Source organism: Megalops cyprinoides, chromosome 7 (genome assembly GCF_013368585.1).
Source record: "Megalops cyprinoides isolate fMegCyp1 chromosome 7, fMegCyp1.pri, whole genome shotgun sequence".
NCBI lineage: Eukaryota > Metazoa > Chordata > Actinopteri > Elopiformes > Megalopidae > Megalops > Megalops cyprinoides.
The window spans coordinates 29,878,196-29,896,828 of record NC_050589.1 but is presented as its reverse complement, the minus strand read 5'-3'; the positions used below and the strand labels follow the sequence as shown (position 1 = coordinate 29,896,828).

Genomic DNA, 18,633 nt, shown 5'->3' with positions numbered 1-18,633 from the left:
AGTGAGACGATAAGGTCCAGAAGGTGTCGGATGCACAGACTGACTGCTTCCCTAATTCCTGCGGACGACAAGGGCTCAAATGCACCCTCTTACTCGGGTTTCTAATGTAGTTCCAATTTCCGTTTCCATGGACACCTTGCCTTCCTGCAACAATACACTGTGGGTTTCTGGGAAGCGTCCATATGATGTGACTTTCCCTGATCTGTTCCCTATCCCGTAACATTCTTACATTGTTCACTTCAATTTATGCCCGGATTCATATTTCATATTACAGTGGCATGTGTCACGTCCTCAGCTTCCCTACATTGTCAATTGACAACATGGATAGACTGACTTAGACTGACAACTATTTAAGTTGCATATTGTGAAAAATTGTAATGGTGACGTGGAAATAATTTGTAGAGTAGAGTATAAATAATTTAAATAATATAGTTACTCGTAGATTCACTCTAGAATATAATCACTCACTCCAATGTAAGCCATTGATCTTGAGTATTGAGAAGATAGGAGCTCAAATGTGTTCTTTTACCGTTGTTGCCAGAACATTACATTATTACATTACTGGTATTCAGCAGGCACTCTTATTCAGAGGGACTTACATAGGATACAATTTTTAGATGCTATCCATTTATACAGCTGGATATTTACTGAAGCAATTCTGGGGCATGGAACCAGCAAACATTCGGTTACAAGCCCTGCTCCTTACCACTATGCTACACTGCCGCCAGAACACAATGTGATTCTCTTTACTGGTCAACAGTTAATGACTGCTTGGCCAATCTGACCCAGAGTTTCAGGGGCCTTTAAAAATAAAGTGTTACTCCAACAGTGTCCTTTGAGCCGCTCCCCTGGGCAACCCTCAACCCAGCGAGCTAATGACCCTCCCTGCGCCCAGTGAGGCAACCTCCTCCTTGACCTATCATCCCCTGGACTGCTGACTGAGGCCATTTTTTCCTGCTGACCCACTCTGGTCACCCTACACTCCAGTAGCATCCCCGCTGCAGCCATTAAGACTCCTGTCTGCAGGAAACGCAGTTCTGTCCCCAGCCACCTACATTTTATATTTGCATTTAGTCAATTAGCAAATGCTCTTATCCAGAGAAACTTACAAAGCAGGTACAAAGGTACACAAGCAGAAATAATGAGGCCACATTTGGAATCGATAAAGAAATACTGAATACAGTTTTGGTTTAAACGATCAGCATTCTACATTTCTGGCTCTCTGATTTTTGATTATGATCTTCAGGCAAAATTTTTCGTAATTAGATGGTCAGGATCCATGTGACCAAGACGTTATTCCTGTCTCACCAATCCAATCTAATATAATCCAATCTAATTCCAGTGTACTTCCTCCATCCACCTGAGCTCTATATTACTGAAGACAAACAAACCAAAAAAAATCCAGTAAAACTTCATTGTGAGAGCATTGTTCATTTGCATGTGCCACTTAACAAAAGCCACTTGAGCATTTGACCTGTGTGCAGATTAACATGGCCAGGTTAACCGCTCCTTTCTTTGTAAAGCGGTGAATAATAAACTTGACTCCAATACAGGGTTAATCCCTGTATAAAAGACTATCGTGATCACCTGCTAATCTGCAATGAGTTTGATGAGCTAGCGTGAAGAACCAGGCACAAGACTTTATTATCAAAAGCTTATAATTTGTCATTTTCAATTACTCCTACTACAGATATTTCCAGTAGCCCATAATATTGAATACAGTGAAAAGCATTCACATATTCAATATTTGCACTTATGTAAATGAACGAAAAACAACTTAAAACAATTTATTGCAAATCTGTAAAATCTAGAGATCTATATATCAGATGGATAAACACACTGTCAATGTTAATGTCAAATGTTATGATTCATCAAACAACCTTTTTATCTATGTGCCTGAATATATATTTCATTATGAATCGTGTTTTCCAGTCTGGTCAAGCTGGGAGCATATAGGTATCTGAGAAGATATGGTATCTGAGCTTATTTTGAATGTAAGTACTTCTGTGGTTTGATTATAAAGAAAGGTTTATATAAATATACTGTGTAAACGTTATAATATTTGTGTTTTTATTATGTCTACATATAATTTTTATAATTCTTGGCAAATTACTCAAACACGATTCTTTTAAAACCAAATCAAATAGCTTTTTTTAACATATTTTCTCAAACAGCCCAAGAGACAGATTGAAAATATACATATATTAAAAAATAATAATACTAAAAAAAGAAACAAATCATGCACAAGCACTTGATATTATACAATACACACTGCCCAGTTGTAGTATACATGTCGCCGCTGTGAAAGACAAGAAACTGGATGCGCTCAGCTAGTCCCTTCACAGACGCGTAGGCACGCCTCAGACCTGACCTCGATTCAACCCCCTGCTTGCCGTGAGACGGACGGCTGAATGTCAAGCCCGACCCTGGGGCCTTGGCCGCTGCCCAAAACCCGCAGGCCCTCTCACCCATCCGTGAGAACACTCTGTGCCACCCACCGCGCGTTGGCACATGGACGGGGAGGGGCAGAAAAGGGGCGAGGGGATAAAGCACGGCCCGCGCTCAGCTGCGTACCTTAATGAGATGAGGGCTAGGCTCAGCGTGAGCTCTGGCAGAGGGGGTAACTGCACGAACTGCTTTTCCCTCCCTCCCGGATGAAACAAGACTGCTGCAAAAATGCTGAGAAGGCAAATCGGCACTGAAGTTGTAAATATTACAGCGTGGAGATCGAGTGTTGCGTATTCCCCAGCCGGACAGAGTACATGTGAAAAGGGACAGAGCTCTGCAATGCAGCCCCTGCTTCACATGCACAGCAAGACATGTTCCTTCTCCATTCACGAGGCATACAGTAAGGGACACGTTATGATGACGAGAGTGATTATTATGATTACTATTAAGTAGCAGTAGTATTATTGTTATGAATTTGTGTCTGAGCTGAATAAATGAGTGAATGTGAGGAAAGTCAAGGAAAATTGCTGATATAGGACACTTTTCACATGGTTATGTTCCTCACTAGTCGGACACTGTGAATACTGCACTGTACTGATAGTGGGCTTTTGCACAAAGGGGAAGTTGTTCACACACACACACACACAAACACACACACACACATAAGCATACATACACACAACACATTTAATGCAACATAAAAATAGTGGTTAAAGGACATTAACAAGTGGTTAATATGAGTATTCATGTACTGGTGAAATAAACATGTGCAACTTGTGTAACTAGTAAATTCTAAAAATGTAAAAGGTAGGGTGCACCATGCTCTGTGGGCCAGGAACAGAGCAATGCTGGAGGCAGGTTCTGTTACCGGGTGCTGATGTTCAAAACTGCAAATGGCAAATGCATAACTGCAGAGGATCACCTACATACTTTTTTATTGTCTGATAAGAATGAAACCAACAGACAGATTCATGAGTTGTTCATTTCCCTATAGTTATCATGTTGTTACATAACACTTTCAAAGTGGAAAAAATTTACCAATCCAAGCCACTACCCATGAAGCCATACCACTGCTGTAGCCATGAGTGTCCCACACACTCACCTTTCCTATCATCCTTTGCATGTACTCTTTGTATGACTTGTGATTTCGGTTGATTTTCATATTTTCATGCAATATATCTGATAACAATCCTTTTATGTCATCGGACCACCCAGTGTCACTGGGACCACATCAATGCAAATCTAAGACAAGACAAGCAAATTGGCCCTCATTCCTCACCTCAAAGGTAACAGCTTGGAAGGACAGCAAAAAAGTGTCATTTCTGAAAGGCTGGAAATATGTATGTATTCATAACAGTCAAGAAACTGTTACAAATACCTCTCAAGTAACAAAATAGGATGTTGTTTGTTTTTTGTTTTCTTTCTCAAAACTTAATAATGCTGAGATTTTTCTCAAAGCAGATATGAAGGCTAGCCAATGTGCTGACAGCCCACATCACAAAGCATGGGTGATACTCACCACCACTGGGGGGCATAACTGTAAACTTGTTTTTCAATGAAGTAATACCTTCTTATGTGTATAGGATTAAATGCGCATTTACAAGTGACATGATATTTAAGTACCTAAGTAATGTGAATAACTGTTAAACAATGCACTGAATGTTAAGATGTAATAAAGCAGGAATTGTCTCTGTTTATTCAAGTTGCTGTGACGGTATCACTATGCGCAAGTTGTTCCTTTGCTCTGCATTTACGTTCTGTGATATGGAAACATAGCAGTCACCGGTCACTTTCATCAGAGTGGTGATGATATTGGGCGTGATGCTGGCTACCTTTTGTCCAATGGCTGTGTTTCTATTATGGCACCCTATCCCTGACCGTAAACTGTACCCAGGAAATGGAAAAGGAGGAACCAACATGTCAGGATTCTGGTGAGGAAACATGTGATGTAATATATGAGATATCTGACAAACGGTAAATGATGCACAACAGTAGTAAAAACAGTTGTAACTACACACTACCGGGCCCATTTACACAGATACAGGCCCTTTACAATATCATATAATTCAACATACAGAATTAGGTTTTTTTTAGTACACCACAATGCTATTTTATAGGAACACAATACATTTCTCAATTCACACAGTAATTCATGTCATGTCAATGGCAAACTGCCCTTTGATTGACATACAATAACATGCTATTATGCTATATTTGTAGGGGAAGAAACTGATAGGTGTTTTATTTCTCCTCAGCTGCAGTCAACAATGAATACCAAGGAGGAGTAAAAAGAGCCTTAGAAACAGCAGCATTATGCTGGAGGACATCTTCTCCTTTGTCGCATTCTAGGTCAGTCCTTTTATCGTGCTGCGGGATAGCCCTAGTACATTTTGGAAAAAATACATGAAGGACTGGGCAAAGCACAAGGTAAGGATATGGTTGCAGTATAAAAGCCATGTGGAAATTCACAGAGCCACCAGTTGGACATACCTTTAAGACTGGGCAGTGAAGGATTGTTCTGTGTGGTATGTAGACTGCAAAACTGTGAAACAGCTTTAGTCATATTTAAGTTATTAATGAAAAAAATTGTGAAAGTTGTCAAATAGTTTTTTTTTCCTAACATGTATTTTATGTTGTCAGTTTTATACATATCTAATGAGAGGCTTGACAGAATAATATTTTTATGGCTATTTTTAAGTGTGGCATAATGTGTACCAAATCTTCATCTAAAATCTGTTAACTTTCGACTGTGTGTACCCAATCAAATCCTTCTGGATCTGGAGCTGGCATCAAATGAGATTATGGCAAAACAAAAGATTCAAATACTGCATCAAAACTGTGGTCATAGTATGATAGCATCAACAGAGATATCCCTGTGGGTAGCACATTTCAATGGGGTCTAGTCTGCCCATGGATTTCTCTGTTTAACAGTGATATAATCTTAGATATTTTTATGTTTCAGAGGAGGTGAAGATGTGCCAGGTCTCCCAGAGTGCAGTGCTGCTTCTTGTGGCTCTCACAATCAGAGGTAGGAGATTAATGTGTGGCATCTTATTAAATATGCTTACTGTGAAAAATCTACTACACCTGGAATCTTAAATCATATAAAACCGGTGTTTGGAATTCAGTAGCTGTCCTTGAAAGGGAAGAAAAATGTGTTTGAAAGGTACCTCAAAATCTGTTTACTTAGACATACCAGTAGGCCTAGATATTATTCATTGGACAAAAAGCAGGCAAGTATTCTCACTATTGTACATCCAACACTAATCCTGCTCTTGGATTTATCTAAATATCAAGTATGTGTCTACTTTTTGGGATTGTGGATAGTGAAATTATAAATAAGATGATATATGTGTAAAAATAACCTGAAAGTATTGATATTTGTTTCCAGAGTAAAGCTCAAATAATTCCTTTAAAGGTCACTTAGGCCTGTTCTCTGAATGTGAATTGGTAGCTGTCTTATACTCGTCATTTTATATTTAATTGAAACTGTTTTAGTTTAGAATGGAAGAAGTTAATAAATGTTTACACAGTTAACTTAAAGCACACACAATGCAAATAGCCCTTAAATAGCACATTTGTAAATGCATGGTGAGGCCAAACAAAAACTTTCACTAAGTTACATTTTCTCATATAACAGTCCTTGGTGCATTTTAAGAGGGCAAATGCTAATTTTGTTGAAAAGTCTGTTAAGCCTGAAACACATATTTCAGAGTTCTGAATTAGAATCTTTTCCTTTGCCAAACACAGATCCATGGTATACATTGCAATGGTGACTTTGAAAAACATTTTTCAAAATTCTGCCAAGCATTTAATGCACTTTCAATGCAAAAATGCCTAGGGTTGTATACATTTTGACCATATACAATCCACTTATCCAGTTCTCTGTGACAAAAGTGTGTCTAATCATTGAGTTAACAGAGTTACAGTAAGCGAGATGTTAAATCAAAGTCCATTGCATGGAATAATTGACTACAAAGCTGCTAACCTTTGCTACTCTGTCTCTTGACTGCATGTTACAATTCTTCACACTGCTCTGCATTTGATAATTTTAAAACTTGATTGCCCAGACAATTTCCATTATTCAATGCTCAAAGAACATTAAGTCAACAAAGTACTGAACATTTAAATGACAATGATATTGCTTCTAACAGAAGAGCTTGACAACTGAAAAGGCATAAAGTCAAAGTGTGAAAAGAGGTACTTTGGAAACAAACAGTAAAATAAACTAAAGATTCAAAATCAGTGGCAATTGGGATCAGAAATACATGAAAAGGAGAACAACTTGATCTTGGGTTTTTGTGCACAATGCATTCAAATTTAGTGTTTAAACTGTATTTGTAGGCCATTGCTATAAGTGTATTTATTTGTTATTATCAGCTTCTTCTTGGATTGTGCAGTATGCTTTGTCAATGTTTAAGAAGTTAATTTCACGCCAATAAAGCATTTTAATTAGGAAACAGGCAGTGACAGAAAATGAGAGAGAGAAGGAGAGAGAAAAACAAAAGAAGGGGAGGAAAGAAAGACTTTTATTGCAACTTTATTTTCATTGTAATAGAAGACATCCTCAATTCCTTGTTCAGGCACATTTGAGCAAAGGATCATTGGGGGTCAGGAGGTAGTGCCCTACTCCATCAAGTACCAGGCCTCCATTCAGTACAAGAAGATGCACTACTGTGGGGCTACTCTAATTCGGCCTCAGTGGGTAGTGTCTGCTGCCCACTGCTGGAGACCGTGAGTACTGCATGTTAATTAAATTTACACCTGAAAACAATCAACAAGAGTACAGTTGACCCACGTCGATATGGAAAAACCGCATAAAATTTTTGGCCCCCCCTAGGTGAGCAAAGCGAGCATGCGAGCGTAGCGAAGCGAACGTAGGAGCGTAGGGCGCTGTGAGTGTACAGCAACTTACATACACATCTCTCACACAGTTCTTGCCGTCCAGTTTTGAGATTTGCATACTAATACGTAAGCACACAAAAAACGTATTATAACACAAATGATTAATAACTAACTTACTATGTATATTACACTACGCTAATGTTTATTAACTGTAAGGCGTTATTATGACATACTGAAGAACTGGTTTTGGATCCTCAGTCTTCTCGTAGGCTACGTGTTCGGTAGATTCCTTTACTTTTCGTCTGCTACGCGCGTCGTCTGCAGTGCTAGGCGGTTTCCCGCACAAGGCGGCAGTGGTCTCAAAAAATTCCCATTTAATTGTTTGTTACCGACCCGCGAAAAATCAAGGTCCCGATGTGGAAAGCCACGATGTGGGAGAATCAACTTTATATTATCTCAGATCATTATCAAGATTTATGATTATTTAACCTGTTTTATGCAGTTATGTTCTTTGTTTAGTGAAATGGTATCTCTGTAGGCAAAAATTAAAATAAACAGAACAGAAATGCGATCAAAAACATATTTCTAATGAGTTAATTGCATTATGACATTTATTAGATTTACATGAAAATAAATTATTTGTCTCGTCTAATGCGTTAATAAAGCACATTATGCATTCTTAGACTGTCCCTCTCAAAGGTGACAACAAAAATCTGTGGCACCTGATTTTGAATGACAGCACTAACAGTTGGACTCCGTCTTTCACAGGAGCTCTCTGATCCAGGTGGTTTTGGGTGAGCACAATCTTATGGAAGAGGAGGGATTTGAGCAGGAATTCAACGTCTCCAAAATCTTTGTTTATTATAACTACAACTACAGGACATTCAATAATGATATAATGCTAGTGAAGGTAGGCACAATCACACATCCCGTTTAAACCCTGGAAAGAATGTTGGTTACGTTTATAAAGTTAATATTTATGGGCAATACCGCCACCCAGAGGCATGATGGACAACGACCGAACATGACGATGACAGATTACTGTGGTTAAATGAGGGCTTTTCATACAGTGTTTCACGTTGGATGATCAGAGCTTCTTGGTAATAATGAAGACAAATGGGATACATCATATGCAATATTATGATTTAATGGATAATATTCACGAAGCTAAATAAATGAATGGTCGATGGCTACAAAACAAAAGTAATGATTTTACACAGTGAATATTGCAATTATACACCATAAGAATATGAGGTTTTAGATGGTATCTCATATACATTTTCAGGCTTGTTTCATTCAGAATCAATGTCCCATAGATAAACTGACCCAAGCAAAGCCTGAGATCATTGTGAAAAATACTCAACATGTCCAAAAAATTGGTTTTCTTGGCATTTAATGTATCCAATGCTTTAGCAATCTACCCAACTGACTGAAATGCATCCAGATGGTACAAGTTCCTAGATTTTTCCAGGCAGTGTGTCTTTACAGCATGTTATAGCAATATGACTGCCCATCCTTATCACGGTTTCTCTCTTCCGCTGTGTCATTTGTCCTTTTCAAAGCCTTGAATTAATATAAAGAGAATTTCCTCATGAGCAATAAAGTCTTATCCACCTGTCTGCTCATGGGCAGTTTATCACCTGAAGCCCCGCTAACACCGAAGCATGAAACACAGAAATGAAAGGCAAACATAAGCAATAAAAATGCATCTATATAAATTAACACCTACTATCAAATCCGCTTGTCTAACTCAAATCCACTTATTAAGATAGGGATCTCCACTATCCACTGCCACTTTTTGTTTCTTGTGTCCTGTTTGGACGCTGTCTGACTGTTGTGTACATTTGGGCCTTTCTCAGCTGGATCGGCCTGCCCAACTCAACGCCTATGTCCAGCCTGCCCCCCTGCCGGACCTGAGCACCCCCCCGCTTCCCAGAGACGCCACCTGCACAGTGAGTGGCTGGGGGGTCACCCGAATCTACAGCTACTACCTGTCCAAGGTGCTGCGGGCTGTAGACGTCAACATCATCCCAAACTGCTATCGCTACTACTACTGGAGGATCACTGACAATATGCTCTGTGCTGGCTCCAGATTTGGAGGCAAGGACTCCTGCCAGGTAATAAGCTATCATGTATATACGGGACCTTCCTTTATAAACCAGGTGCAGTTCCCATGGGTAGATGCACATTGGAGGTAACCGCTGTTTACCACATGGGACTGAGCTGAGTTTTACTTCAGAACATCCCTCCTGTCTCCCACCCCACCCTTCCCCAAACTTGTTTGCATTTTCTGGTCCTTTGACTGACAGTTTCTAGCCCGTCTCCCCTGGGGAGCTCCTGACCGTAATCGGGTGCCTCCCCTCTACACTCCCTGACCTCAATCACTTGCAGATGAGTCAAAGGGAGCGGATGAGAAAAGCTCCATTCAGCGGGAGCACAAAAGGTCTGTAGTGGCAGTTTGCGGGTGGCAGTTTGTGGGTGGCGGCTCGGGTGACGCACGTCAGGGTGGATCAGCCGGTGTCGAGCCGCATTCAGGAGACAGCACAAAAGGGAAAGCTTTGTTCAGTGCCAACCCTTTGTGTCCCTTTTTTGCCTCTCCAGGGAGACTCGGGTGGGCCACTCATCTGTGACGGCAACTTTGAAGGCATCGTCTCCTGGGGGATCAGCTGTGCCAATCCCTACTATCCCGGAGTCTACACCAAAGTGAGAAACTTCGCAAGGTGGATCAACTGGATCATCAACAATGACAGTGGCAACTGACACCCACGGCCCTGCGAGGTAACGTGCATGGCACTGATTGGCTCAAGAATGGTGCCACCTCAAGTCTCCCCGTGCACAGTATCTAGAGATTCCAAGACGACGAGATTGTATGTTGACAAGGGCATTGTTTTGAGGTTACACAAACAGGGGTGAGTTCTCCAGTGACAGTGTGCAACAATGTTCAGGACACTAGTTTTTTGTACCTGTAAGCTGCATTACGAAATGCACAGTATTTCTTGTTTGGCATGAATTAGCCCAAAAACCGATATAGTGGACATAACAAAACTATCAATGTCTGACAGCTTGGAACAATAAGTAATAAAAATCATTATCACACCAGTTTAAAAAAAGGGTTTGGGGGATTTTCTGCATCACTATATTTGATAATCTGCTTGATTTGACCTGTTAGAAAAGAAAGCAAACCACCTTAAGAAACTCACCAGCCGAAAGAAGAATATACTCGCATGTTCTGTCAAATTAATATGAGCTGAGAGCAAACCTGGGCATCATTGCTTCAACCAAAGTTTTAGCAAAAGTATTGGGAGAGAAAGAAGCATAACATGTGATGTGAGAGCACTAACGGGATGTGTGTACAAGTCAAATTGCTGTGCAGCATGGTCACTTCCCTTTGGAGACCCCGCATACAGACAAAACAGGACCCATTTAATACTTAATTATGTTCTTCCTCCCTAATTTAATGTAGAGAGTTTTATTGCTCTGCTCACAGAAAGACGTCCCAAGAGCTGAGAAGTGAAATACCTGTGGTTTTTCACCTGTCATCATCAAGTAAGACATGTAGACCCAGTTGGGTAACATGCATGGAATTTATTGGCTCAAGAAGGACCCCACCTTACGCCCTTCCTTGTACAGTATCCAAAGATACCAAGATGGCTTACCTGTTTCACCTGGTTCATTGTCAAGTACAAAAAAAATTATATGCTTTGCCAATTGTGAATGAAAAACATTCCTGCATCCTCCATCAAGCTGTATGCAATGTGTCTCATGTCTTCAGAACAAAAACACCTGAAGTATCCATGCCAAATGTTCACAATGAGCCATATTCAGTACCCCTATTCAAAAGAACACCTCAATTCATACACCTTACTTCCAACATTGGTATTAAAATATGGTGATTTTGACAAACAACAACTATCATTGATACAAAACATATTAAGACCATGTAATTACACAAGATACCAAGACAATAACACTGTATGCTGACCATGGCATTGTTTTGATGTTACACTTGCAGGGCTGAATTCTCCAGTGGCAATGTGCACTAAAGTTCAGGACACTAGTTTTTTATACCCCTAAGTTACATTAATAAATGCACAGTATTTGTTGATTGAAATGAATGTACTAGCCAAACAACCGACATAGTGGACATAACAAAACTATCTATGTCTGACAGTTTGTAACAATAATTAATTAAAATCATAATTACACCAGTTTTCTGAAACACTATATTTGATAATCTGCTTGATCTGACCTGTTAAAAAAGAAAGCAAAGAAGAAACTTTGCCTTAAGAAACTCACCAGCCGAAAGAAGAATACACCGATGAGCCAAAACATTATGACCACTCACAGGTGAACCGAATAACGTTGATCATCTCCAAACAAGGGCACATGTCAAAGTCTGGGTAGATTAGATGGTAAGCGAACAATCAGTTCTCGTAGTCAATGTGTTGAATGCAGGAGAAAAGGGCAGGAGTAAAGACCTAAGTGATTTTGGTAAGGGCCAGATTGTTATGGCCAGGCAACTGGATCAGAGCATCTCTGAAACAGCAAGGCTCCTGGGGTGCTCCCGGGCAGCAGTGGTGAGCACCTACCGACAGTGGTCCGAGGAGAGACAAACCACAAACCGGCAACAGGGTGTTGGGTGCCCAAGGCTCATCGATGTGTGAGGGCAACGAAGGCCATCCCGTCTGGTCCAAACCGACAGAAGGTCTACTGTGGCACAAGTCACAGAAAATTTTAATGATGGTTACAGGAGGAATGTGTCACAACACACAGTATGTTGCACCCTGCTGCGTATGGGGCTGCGTAGCCATAGATCAGTCAGAGTGTCCATGGTGACCCCTGTTCACCGTCGAAAGTGCCTACAATGGGCATGCGAGCATCGGAACTGGACCTTGGAGCAGTGGAAGAAGGTCGCCTGGTCCGAAGAGTCCCATTTTCTTTTAGATCACGTGGATGGCCGTGTACGTGTGCAGCGTTTACCTGGGGAACTGATGGCAGCAGGATGCACTGTGGGAAGACAACAAGCCGGTGGAGGGAGTGTGATGCTCTGGGTAATGTTCTGCTGGGAAACCCTCGGTCCGGCCATTCATGTGGACATCAATTTGACACATGCCACCTACCTAAACACTGTTACAGACCAGGTACACCCCTTCATGGCAATGGTATTCCCTGATGGCAGCGGCCTCTTTCAGCAGGATAATGCGCCCTGCCACACTGCACACATTGTTCAGGAATGGTTTGAGGAACATGATGAAGTGTTTAAGGTGTTGCCCTGGCCTCCAAATTCTCCAGATCTCAATCTGACTGTGGGATGTACTGGACCGACAAGTCCGATCCATGGCGGCTCCACCTTGCAACTTACAGGACTTGAAGGATCTGCTGCTAATGTTTTGGTACAAGATTCCACAGGACACCTTCAGGGGTCTGGTAGAGTCCATGCCTCGGTGGGTCGGCAATATTTTGGCTCATCGGTGTATACTCGCATGTTGTGCCAAATTAATATGACCTGAGAGCAAACCTGGGCATCATCGCTTCAACCAAAGTTTTAGCAAAAGTATTGGGAGAGAAAGAAGCATAACATGTGATGTGAGAGCACTAACGGGATGTGTGTACAAGTCAAATTGCTGTGCAGCATGGTCACTTCCCTTTGGAGACCCCGCATACAGACAAAACAGGTCCCATTTAATACTTAATTATGTTCTTCCTCCCTAATTTAATGGAGAGAGTTTTATTGCTCTGCTCACAGAAAGACGTTCCAAGAGCTGAGAAGTGAAATACGTGTGGTTTTTCACCTGTCATCATCAAGTAAGACATGTAGACCCAGTTGGGTAACATGCATGGAATTTATTGGCTCAAGAAGGACCCCACCTTACGCCCTTCCTTGTACAGTATCCAAAGATACCAAGATGGCTTACCTGTTTCACCTGGTTCATTGTCAAGTACAAAAAAAATTATATGCTTTGCCAATTGTGAATGAAAAACATTCCTGCATCCTCCATCAAGCTGTATGCAATGTGTCTCATGTCTTCAGAACAAAAACACCTGAAGTATCCATGCCAAATGTTCACAATGAGCCATATTCAGTACCCCTATTCAAAAGAACTCTTCAATTCATACACCTTACTTCCAACATTGGTATTAAAATACGGTGATTTTGACAAACAACAGCTATCATTGATACAAAACATATAAAGACCATGTCATTACACAAGATACCAACAAAACGTTACACCTGCTGGGGTAAACTTTCCAGTGGCCGCGTGCAACAATGTCATATTAAGATCATCTCATTACACCAACATCAAAGGGTGTCATAGAGAACATTAATAAAATTGCACGTCAAGCACGTGGGTGGTGACATCTTTTTTTAAATAGGAAACATTATGCAACATGGGCCATTCGCAAAGTAAAGTGTCATCACCCCTCCCATTTAGCTGTCCTTTAATACCACTGGGCACAGCCAACCAGACAAGGAAATTACCGTGTACTCACACATCAGGAAAGCTCTCAGTGGTACACTGTCATCCATTGACTCGCGGAGAGACGCACGCAGCGCAGGTAACATGGCAGCCAACCAGACCACTGAGTACGGCATTGATGTGAAGACACTCATCATGGCATCAATGGAGGCCAAAAAGTACGCCTATTGCCCCTACAGCAAATTCCCTGTGGGGGCAGCCCTGCAGACTGAAAATGATGCCATAATCACAGGTAAGAGGATGCCTTCTGCTGTCTTCACTCCCATCCAGTGCCATCCCATAAAATGCAGCTGAAAGCCCTTGCACAACAGACTTTTGCTCGGAGTAGAGTGTGGGGGAGGGGGCATTGCGGGGTCAACTGAAAACCTGCAATTATTAAACACAACAGAACTAAATTAACCCGAGGGGCAGCTAAACTACTTGTTAATATTCAAAAGCTATTTGGACTGAAACGTATGGTACAAGAAGATATATGACAATGAGTGCTGACAATCATCTTTCTTATTTTCTTTGTCATGAAGACAGATACAATAAAACTGATGACTGAGGGTGAAACAGTGACTGAGAGAGGAACAGTCAGTAAAATGCAATGCTCTTAATGGCACAGCTGGGTGTGATGCTGGGATCGTGTTCAAACAATTCATTCTGCTTCCTGCGTTTGCACAATGCCAGTTATTTAGTAATCCATCTTGTCTGCATTGGACTACAAATTAATCTGCCACTCATATACACAACAGCACTGTTGCTGAATATGTTGACAGACTGGAGACAAGTGGGGTACCAACAACAATGATATATGCAGGACTTTATACCTTGTAGATCTGGAACAGCAGATCATCTCTGTGGCAACTTAAACTTTTGGATGAAACTAAATTCAATGCTATGCACTAGTGGTCTTGTTTGATATTCCAGGTCTACAGTCGAAACCAGGTTAACTCAATTTCTTCTACACACATTGGTCCTTTCCTGTAGTGCAGTGCAAAGGATGAAACAAACATACTCTGGACATATGGGCTTTATTCAGTGGAAGGCAAATATGGATCCAATTTCTAAATAAGTGGCGACATCTGTCATCAGCCTATATGTAGTAAAAATAAGTCAAATAAAAATACTGATAGGTATTGACGAAAACAAGCCATCGCTGCCTTTATCTGAGGACCTCTCTTCAAAAGCATATTTTGTGATTGAAAGTCTGCCCAGAAAATTATGTACGTGAAAATAAGAGCAGTGGTTTTAACAGAACGTTTAAGGAGCACCTCCATGAGTTTACCCACTTTGGGAAACAACCTGCTGGGTAATATGTACTGCCTCAGTGGGTTAACGATTGATTTACCCGACAGTTATTCTCTCATATCATTCATGGTTCATGTGAGGGAACAAATCTAGATCTCATGTGATCACATTCAGCTCAACTAACAACCCACCCTGTAATGAAGCCTCCTCTATATGTGCTGTAAATGGGCATTCTCCCTCAAACCTACTCTAAAGTAACAAAACTTCTCCCACAGCAACATACCTTTCTTTTGTAAACTCACAGATCTGGCCACACCGCAGAACAGTATTTTCCTCTGAGCCAGGCGTATGTTAATACACCCAAAGGCTGTCTAATGAATGAGTAATTGAATGAATGCCTGAATAAAAACACACCTCCGGAGATGATTAATTCTTCACAAATACCACATTCACACTGGCGTAGTGTCAACTACATAACTACAGTATGAGGAAGCTAGCTAATGCTGCTCGACAAAAAAAAAAAAAAAAATAATAATAATAATAATAATAATAAATATAAACCCAACCTTGAATACAAGCACCACAAGCTGCTCACAAAAGCGAGCCTAGCAGCACACACACACACACACACCTGTATTTAACGTGCCTCTGATTAGGCAGGTCTTGTCCACTAACCAATGAACATTTAAACATTTTAACAATTAACACAAACTAATAATTAACACTCAGTTTCTAGGGGACAGGTGAAGGTTCTTCTTCACATACAGCATGAATATAGTGGGAAACCGCCCTGTCATTGGCATGAGTCATAGTTTTACCTCTGACTTTCCCTTCAAAGATCTTTGCCAAATATATGTACATATTCATAACACGCACACACGTATATATATACATATATGTATGTCAGTAATTTCAGCTTCACCCTTTCAGCTGGCTGTGCAAAAACCATGAACTATTAATTCATTTCCTTGTCTCCACAGGACAAAGCTAAGTACCACTTTTAGAACTTGTCTATTGCATTACACTGTTGTATTGTAACAATATGTTAGTTTGCACTGTAGGGAATCATGTATTGTATGGCTATCACATGATTGCTTATCCTTGGTTTTTACTTTGGTTAGTTTTGCAAGAACATTAAATTGTTAATTAGCCAGTAGTTTAGTCTTTCCCCTCTTAGCTGACTGCTCTTTCACTTGTTAACTTAACAGGGCATTTATTGGGTGTGTCTACATAGAAGCAACAGCCTCAAAGACTACACAGACAAGGGACTCTATCTGCAGGAGTCCACCAGGGAAGGCCACTGGGGAAGGCCCTGTCAAATCAATATTCCATACTGTTGTTGTAAATTACCTTAATTAATTAACAATGTGCATCTTCCCCATCTTTTTATGTGTAAGTGTCACTTCGGGGGATGTGCTGGCATTATGTTGGAGTGGTTTCACTCCTTCTGTCTAATATATTGTGTTGCAGATTAATGTGGGGCTGGGTGAATACTTGTGGTCTTGGCACTGTGTATGTGTATGGTTGCTGGTGCCCTTGTTTCTTTAATATTTTATTTTGTGTCACTTTGTTGAATGCACTTTGTGCTTGACTTTGTAGCTTTGTGGGTCATTCTGAATAGTTCTGAATAGTTGTTTCAGAAAAATAAAGACACATACTGGTAAATGCAACATTGCACTATGATTCCTTTCAAAATACTGTATTTGCAGGGACTATGCATGATTTATAGGAAAAAGCTGAGTCATGTCAATGACTCTGGGATTTCAACATATCAAAAGGAAGAACCTGCCATTTCAAAATATACCACAAGCCTCGGTCTGAGAAAATTTGATGATAAATATATGTGGACATTCCGGAATTTTCCTTCAAAGTGTGACGGCATAGAAAAGGCTTATTGCGTGCTGTAAGACTCATAGTTTCACAATGCTTGACAAAACATGTCTCCTAGGCAAAAATCAGGACTCACAGAAAACATGCTGAAATCATTCACCTTTTCCTTTACAGGCTGCAATGTAGAAAATGCCTGCAACAACTTAGGTATCTGTGCTGAACGGAATGCCATGGCAAAGGCTGTATCAGAGGGACACACACGCTTCAAGGCTATTGCCATCGCAAGGTAATATATCGCTTGAAATGAAGTTGTAAAATCCTGTAAAATTGTTCAGTTAAAAAAATTAGTTGATGAACGTGTTTCATCAAAATTATCTAATTTCAAAAGGCCACTTAGACACAAGTAAACATTTCACAGCCTTTTCATAATTACTGAGCAAGTGGCCACTGTATGATACTCCTGTTCAAGCACCATACCTGACTTGTTGCTTACACACTACTGACTCCTGGTGTCAGTATGGGGAAACAACCCCCAGTGAAGGTTCCATTACTTTTGGCTAAGAAGGCTTGCACTAAGATAACAAATGCACACAAACAAGCAAACCTGTTTTTAAATAAAAAGTGCTTCCCTTCAACATCCAAATATAACTTTATCTGATTCTAAGGATCCTTATTATTTCTGAATTTTGTCTTTTTATAGTAACCTAGATAAGGAGCCCATAACTCCCTGCGGGGGCTGCCGACAATTCATGAGGGAGGTGAGTTCTGTCTGTCTGCAGTGTGTCTACATGCATCATTCCTTTTCATTCCACCATTATCTTACAATGTTTCATTTACAACACTGTCTTCAAGTAGAATGTTTGTTTGTTTTGTCACATTGTTTGATTCGAGAGAGCAAAATTCTCTCAGACATTTAGGCCTGTCTGTGAAACAGCCTCAACAATTCTGGCCAGCAAGTTAAACCTGGTTACCAACTGACCAACCAGTAGCATTTGGCTCAACTGCAGCTGGACCTTGTAATTTCTGGACAATGCCAAACTATATGTAAAACCTAAGACTGAACTTCCTTTAGCACTGCCCTCTTGGCCAGCAACAATTCACTGCAGGAAGGAATGCAAACAAATCCATATATTATATTTCAGTCATTACCAGCTGAACAATATCATTGTTCATCGTGACCAGCCATTTCGCATTTATCATTTATCACAACACTTTCATTTCCCTTGCAGTTTGGTGTGAAGTGGACTGTGTACATGACCAGAACTGATGGGACCTGTGAAGCAATGACAGTGGGCCAGCTTCTGCCTGAATCTTTTGGGCCTGATAATGTGAAGAACTAGGAAGTGTGCTAGTCTATTCAAAATGATTTATAACATTTAATGCATTGTTAATCTGAGACTGGCACTTGTCTCCTCTGAGGTGAAACATGACCAAATCTACCACTCAACAGGTGTTGGGGAAATTACTGCACTGGAGATTTTAACTGTCTAATTACTTACAAAGGAAGTGTTTGAAAATTGACACATTTATGGTTTGTGTTTTAAGGGTGATAAATTGCTGCAATGGGTGTATGGGTATATTTCAACAACGAATATTGCAATTATCTGAGTGGATTCTTTGAAGCCTTCTCACAACTGTAAACATTTTCAAAAATCAGTTTTTAAAACTGCTCATGAATGCATTCTTAATAAACGTTTACGTTTTAAATCAGCTGTGAAAATCATCATCTTTCATTATTGAGGTTTAAAGTAAGGATGACGAGCTGCTTGAAAGTCTGCCAGTGTCGAGAACATTCCAT

General features: G+C 40.5%; 2 protein-coding genes across 2 annotated transcripts; both read left to right on the top strand.

The window, feature by feature from the left end:
* The first annotated feature begins 5,421 nt into the window (after positions 1 to 5,421).
* On the top strand, positions 5,422 to 10,053 carry LOC118781037 (trypsin I-P1). The gene is made up of 5 exons (XM_036533880.1): positions 5,422 to 5,476; positions 7,032 to 7,182; positions 8,062 to 8,203; positions 9,153 to 9,410; positions 9,895 to 10,053. Exons 1-5 carry the CDS (start codon positions 5,422 to 5,424, stop codon positions 10,051 to 10,053), a joined length of 765 nt encoding a protein of 254 aa, XP_036389773.1.
* A 3,727-nt stretch (positions 10,054 to 13,780) lies between these two features.
* On the top strand, positions 13,781 to 18,376 carry cdaa (cytidine deaminase a). The gene is made up of 4 exons (XM_036534331.1): positions 13,781 to 14,004; positions 17,010 to 17,121; positions 17,536 to 17,593; positions 18,065 to 18,376. The coding sequence occupies exons 1-4, from the start codon at positions 13,857 to 13,859 to the stop codon at positions 18,173 to 18,175; spliced, it is 429 nt and encodes a 142-aa protein (XP_036390224.1). The 5' UTR covers positions 13,781 to 13,856; the 3' UTR covers positions 18,176 to 18,376.
* The last annotated feature ends 257 nt before the right edge of the window (positions 18,377 to 18,633 follow it).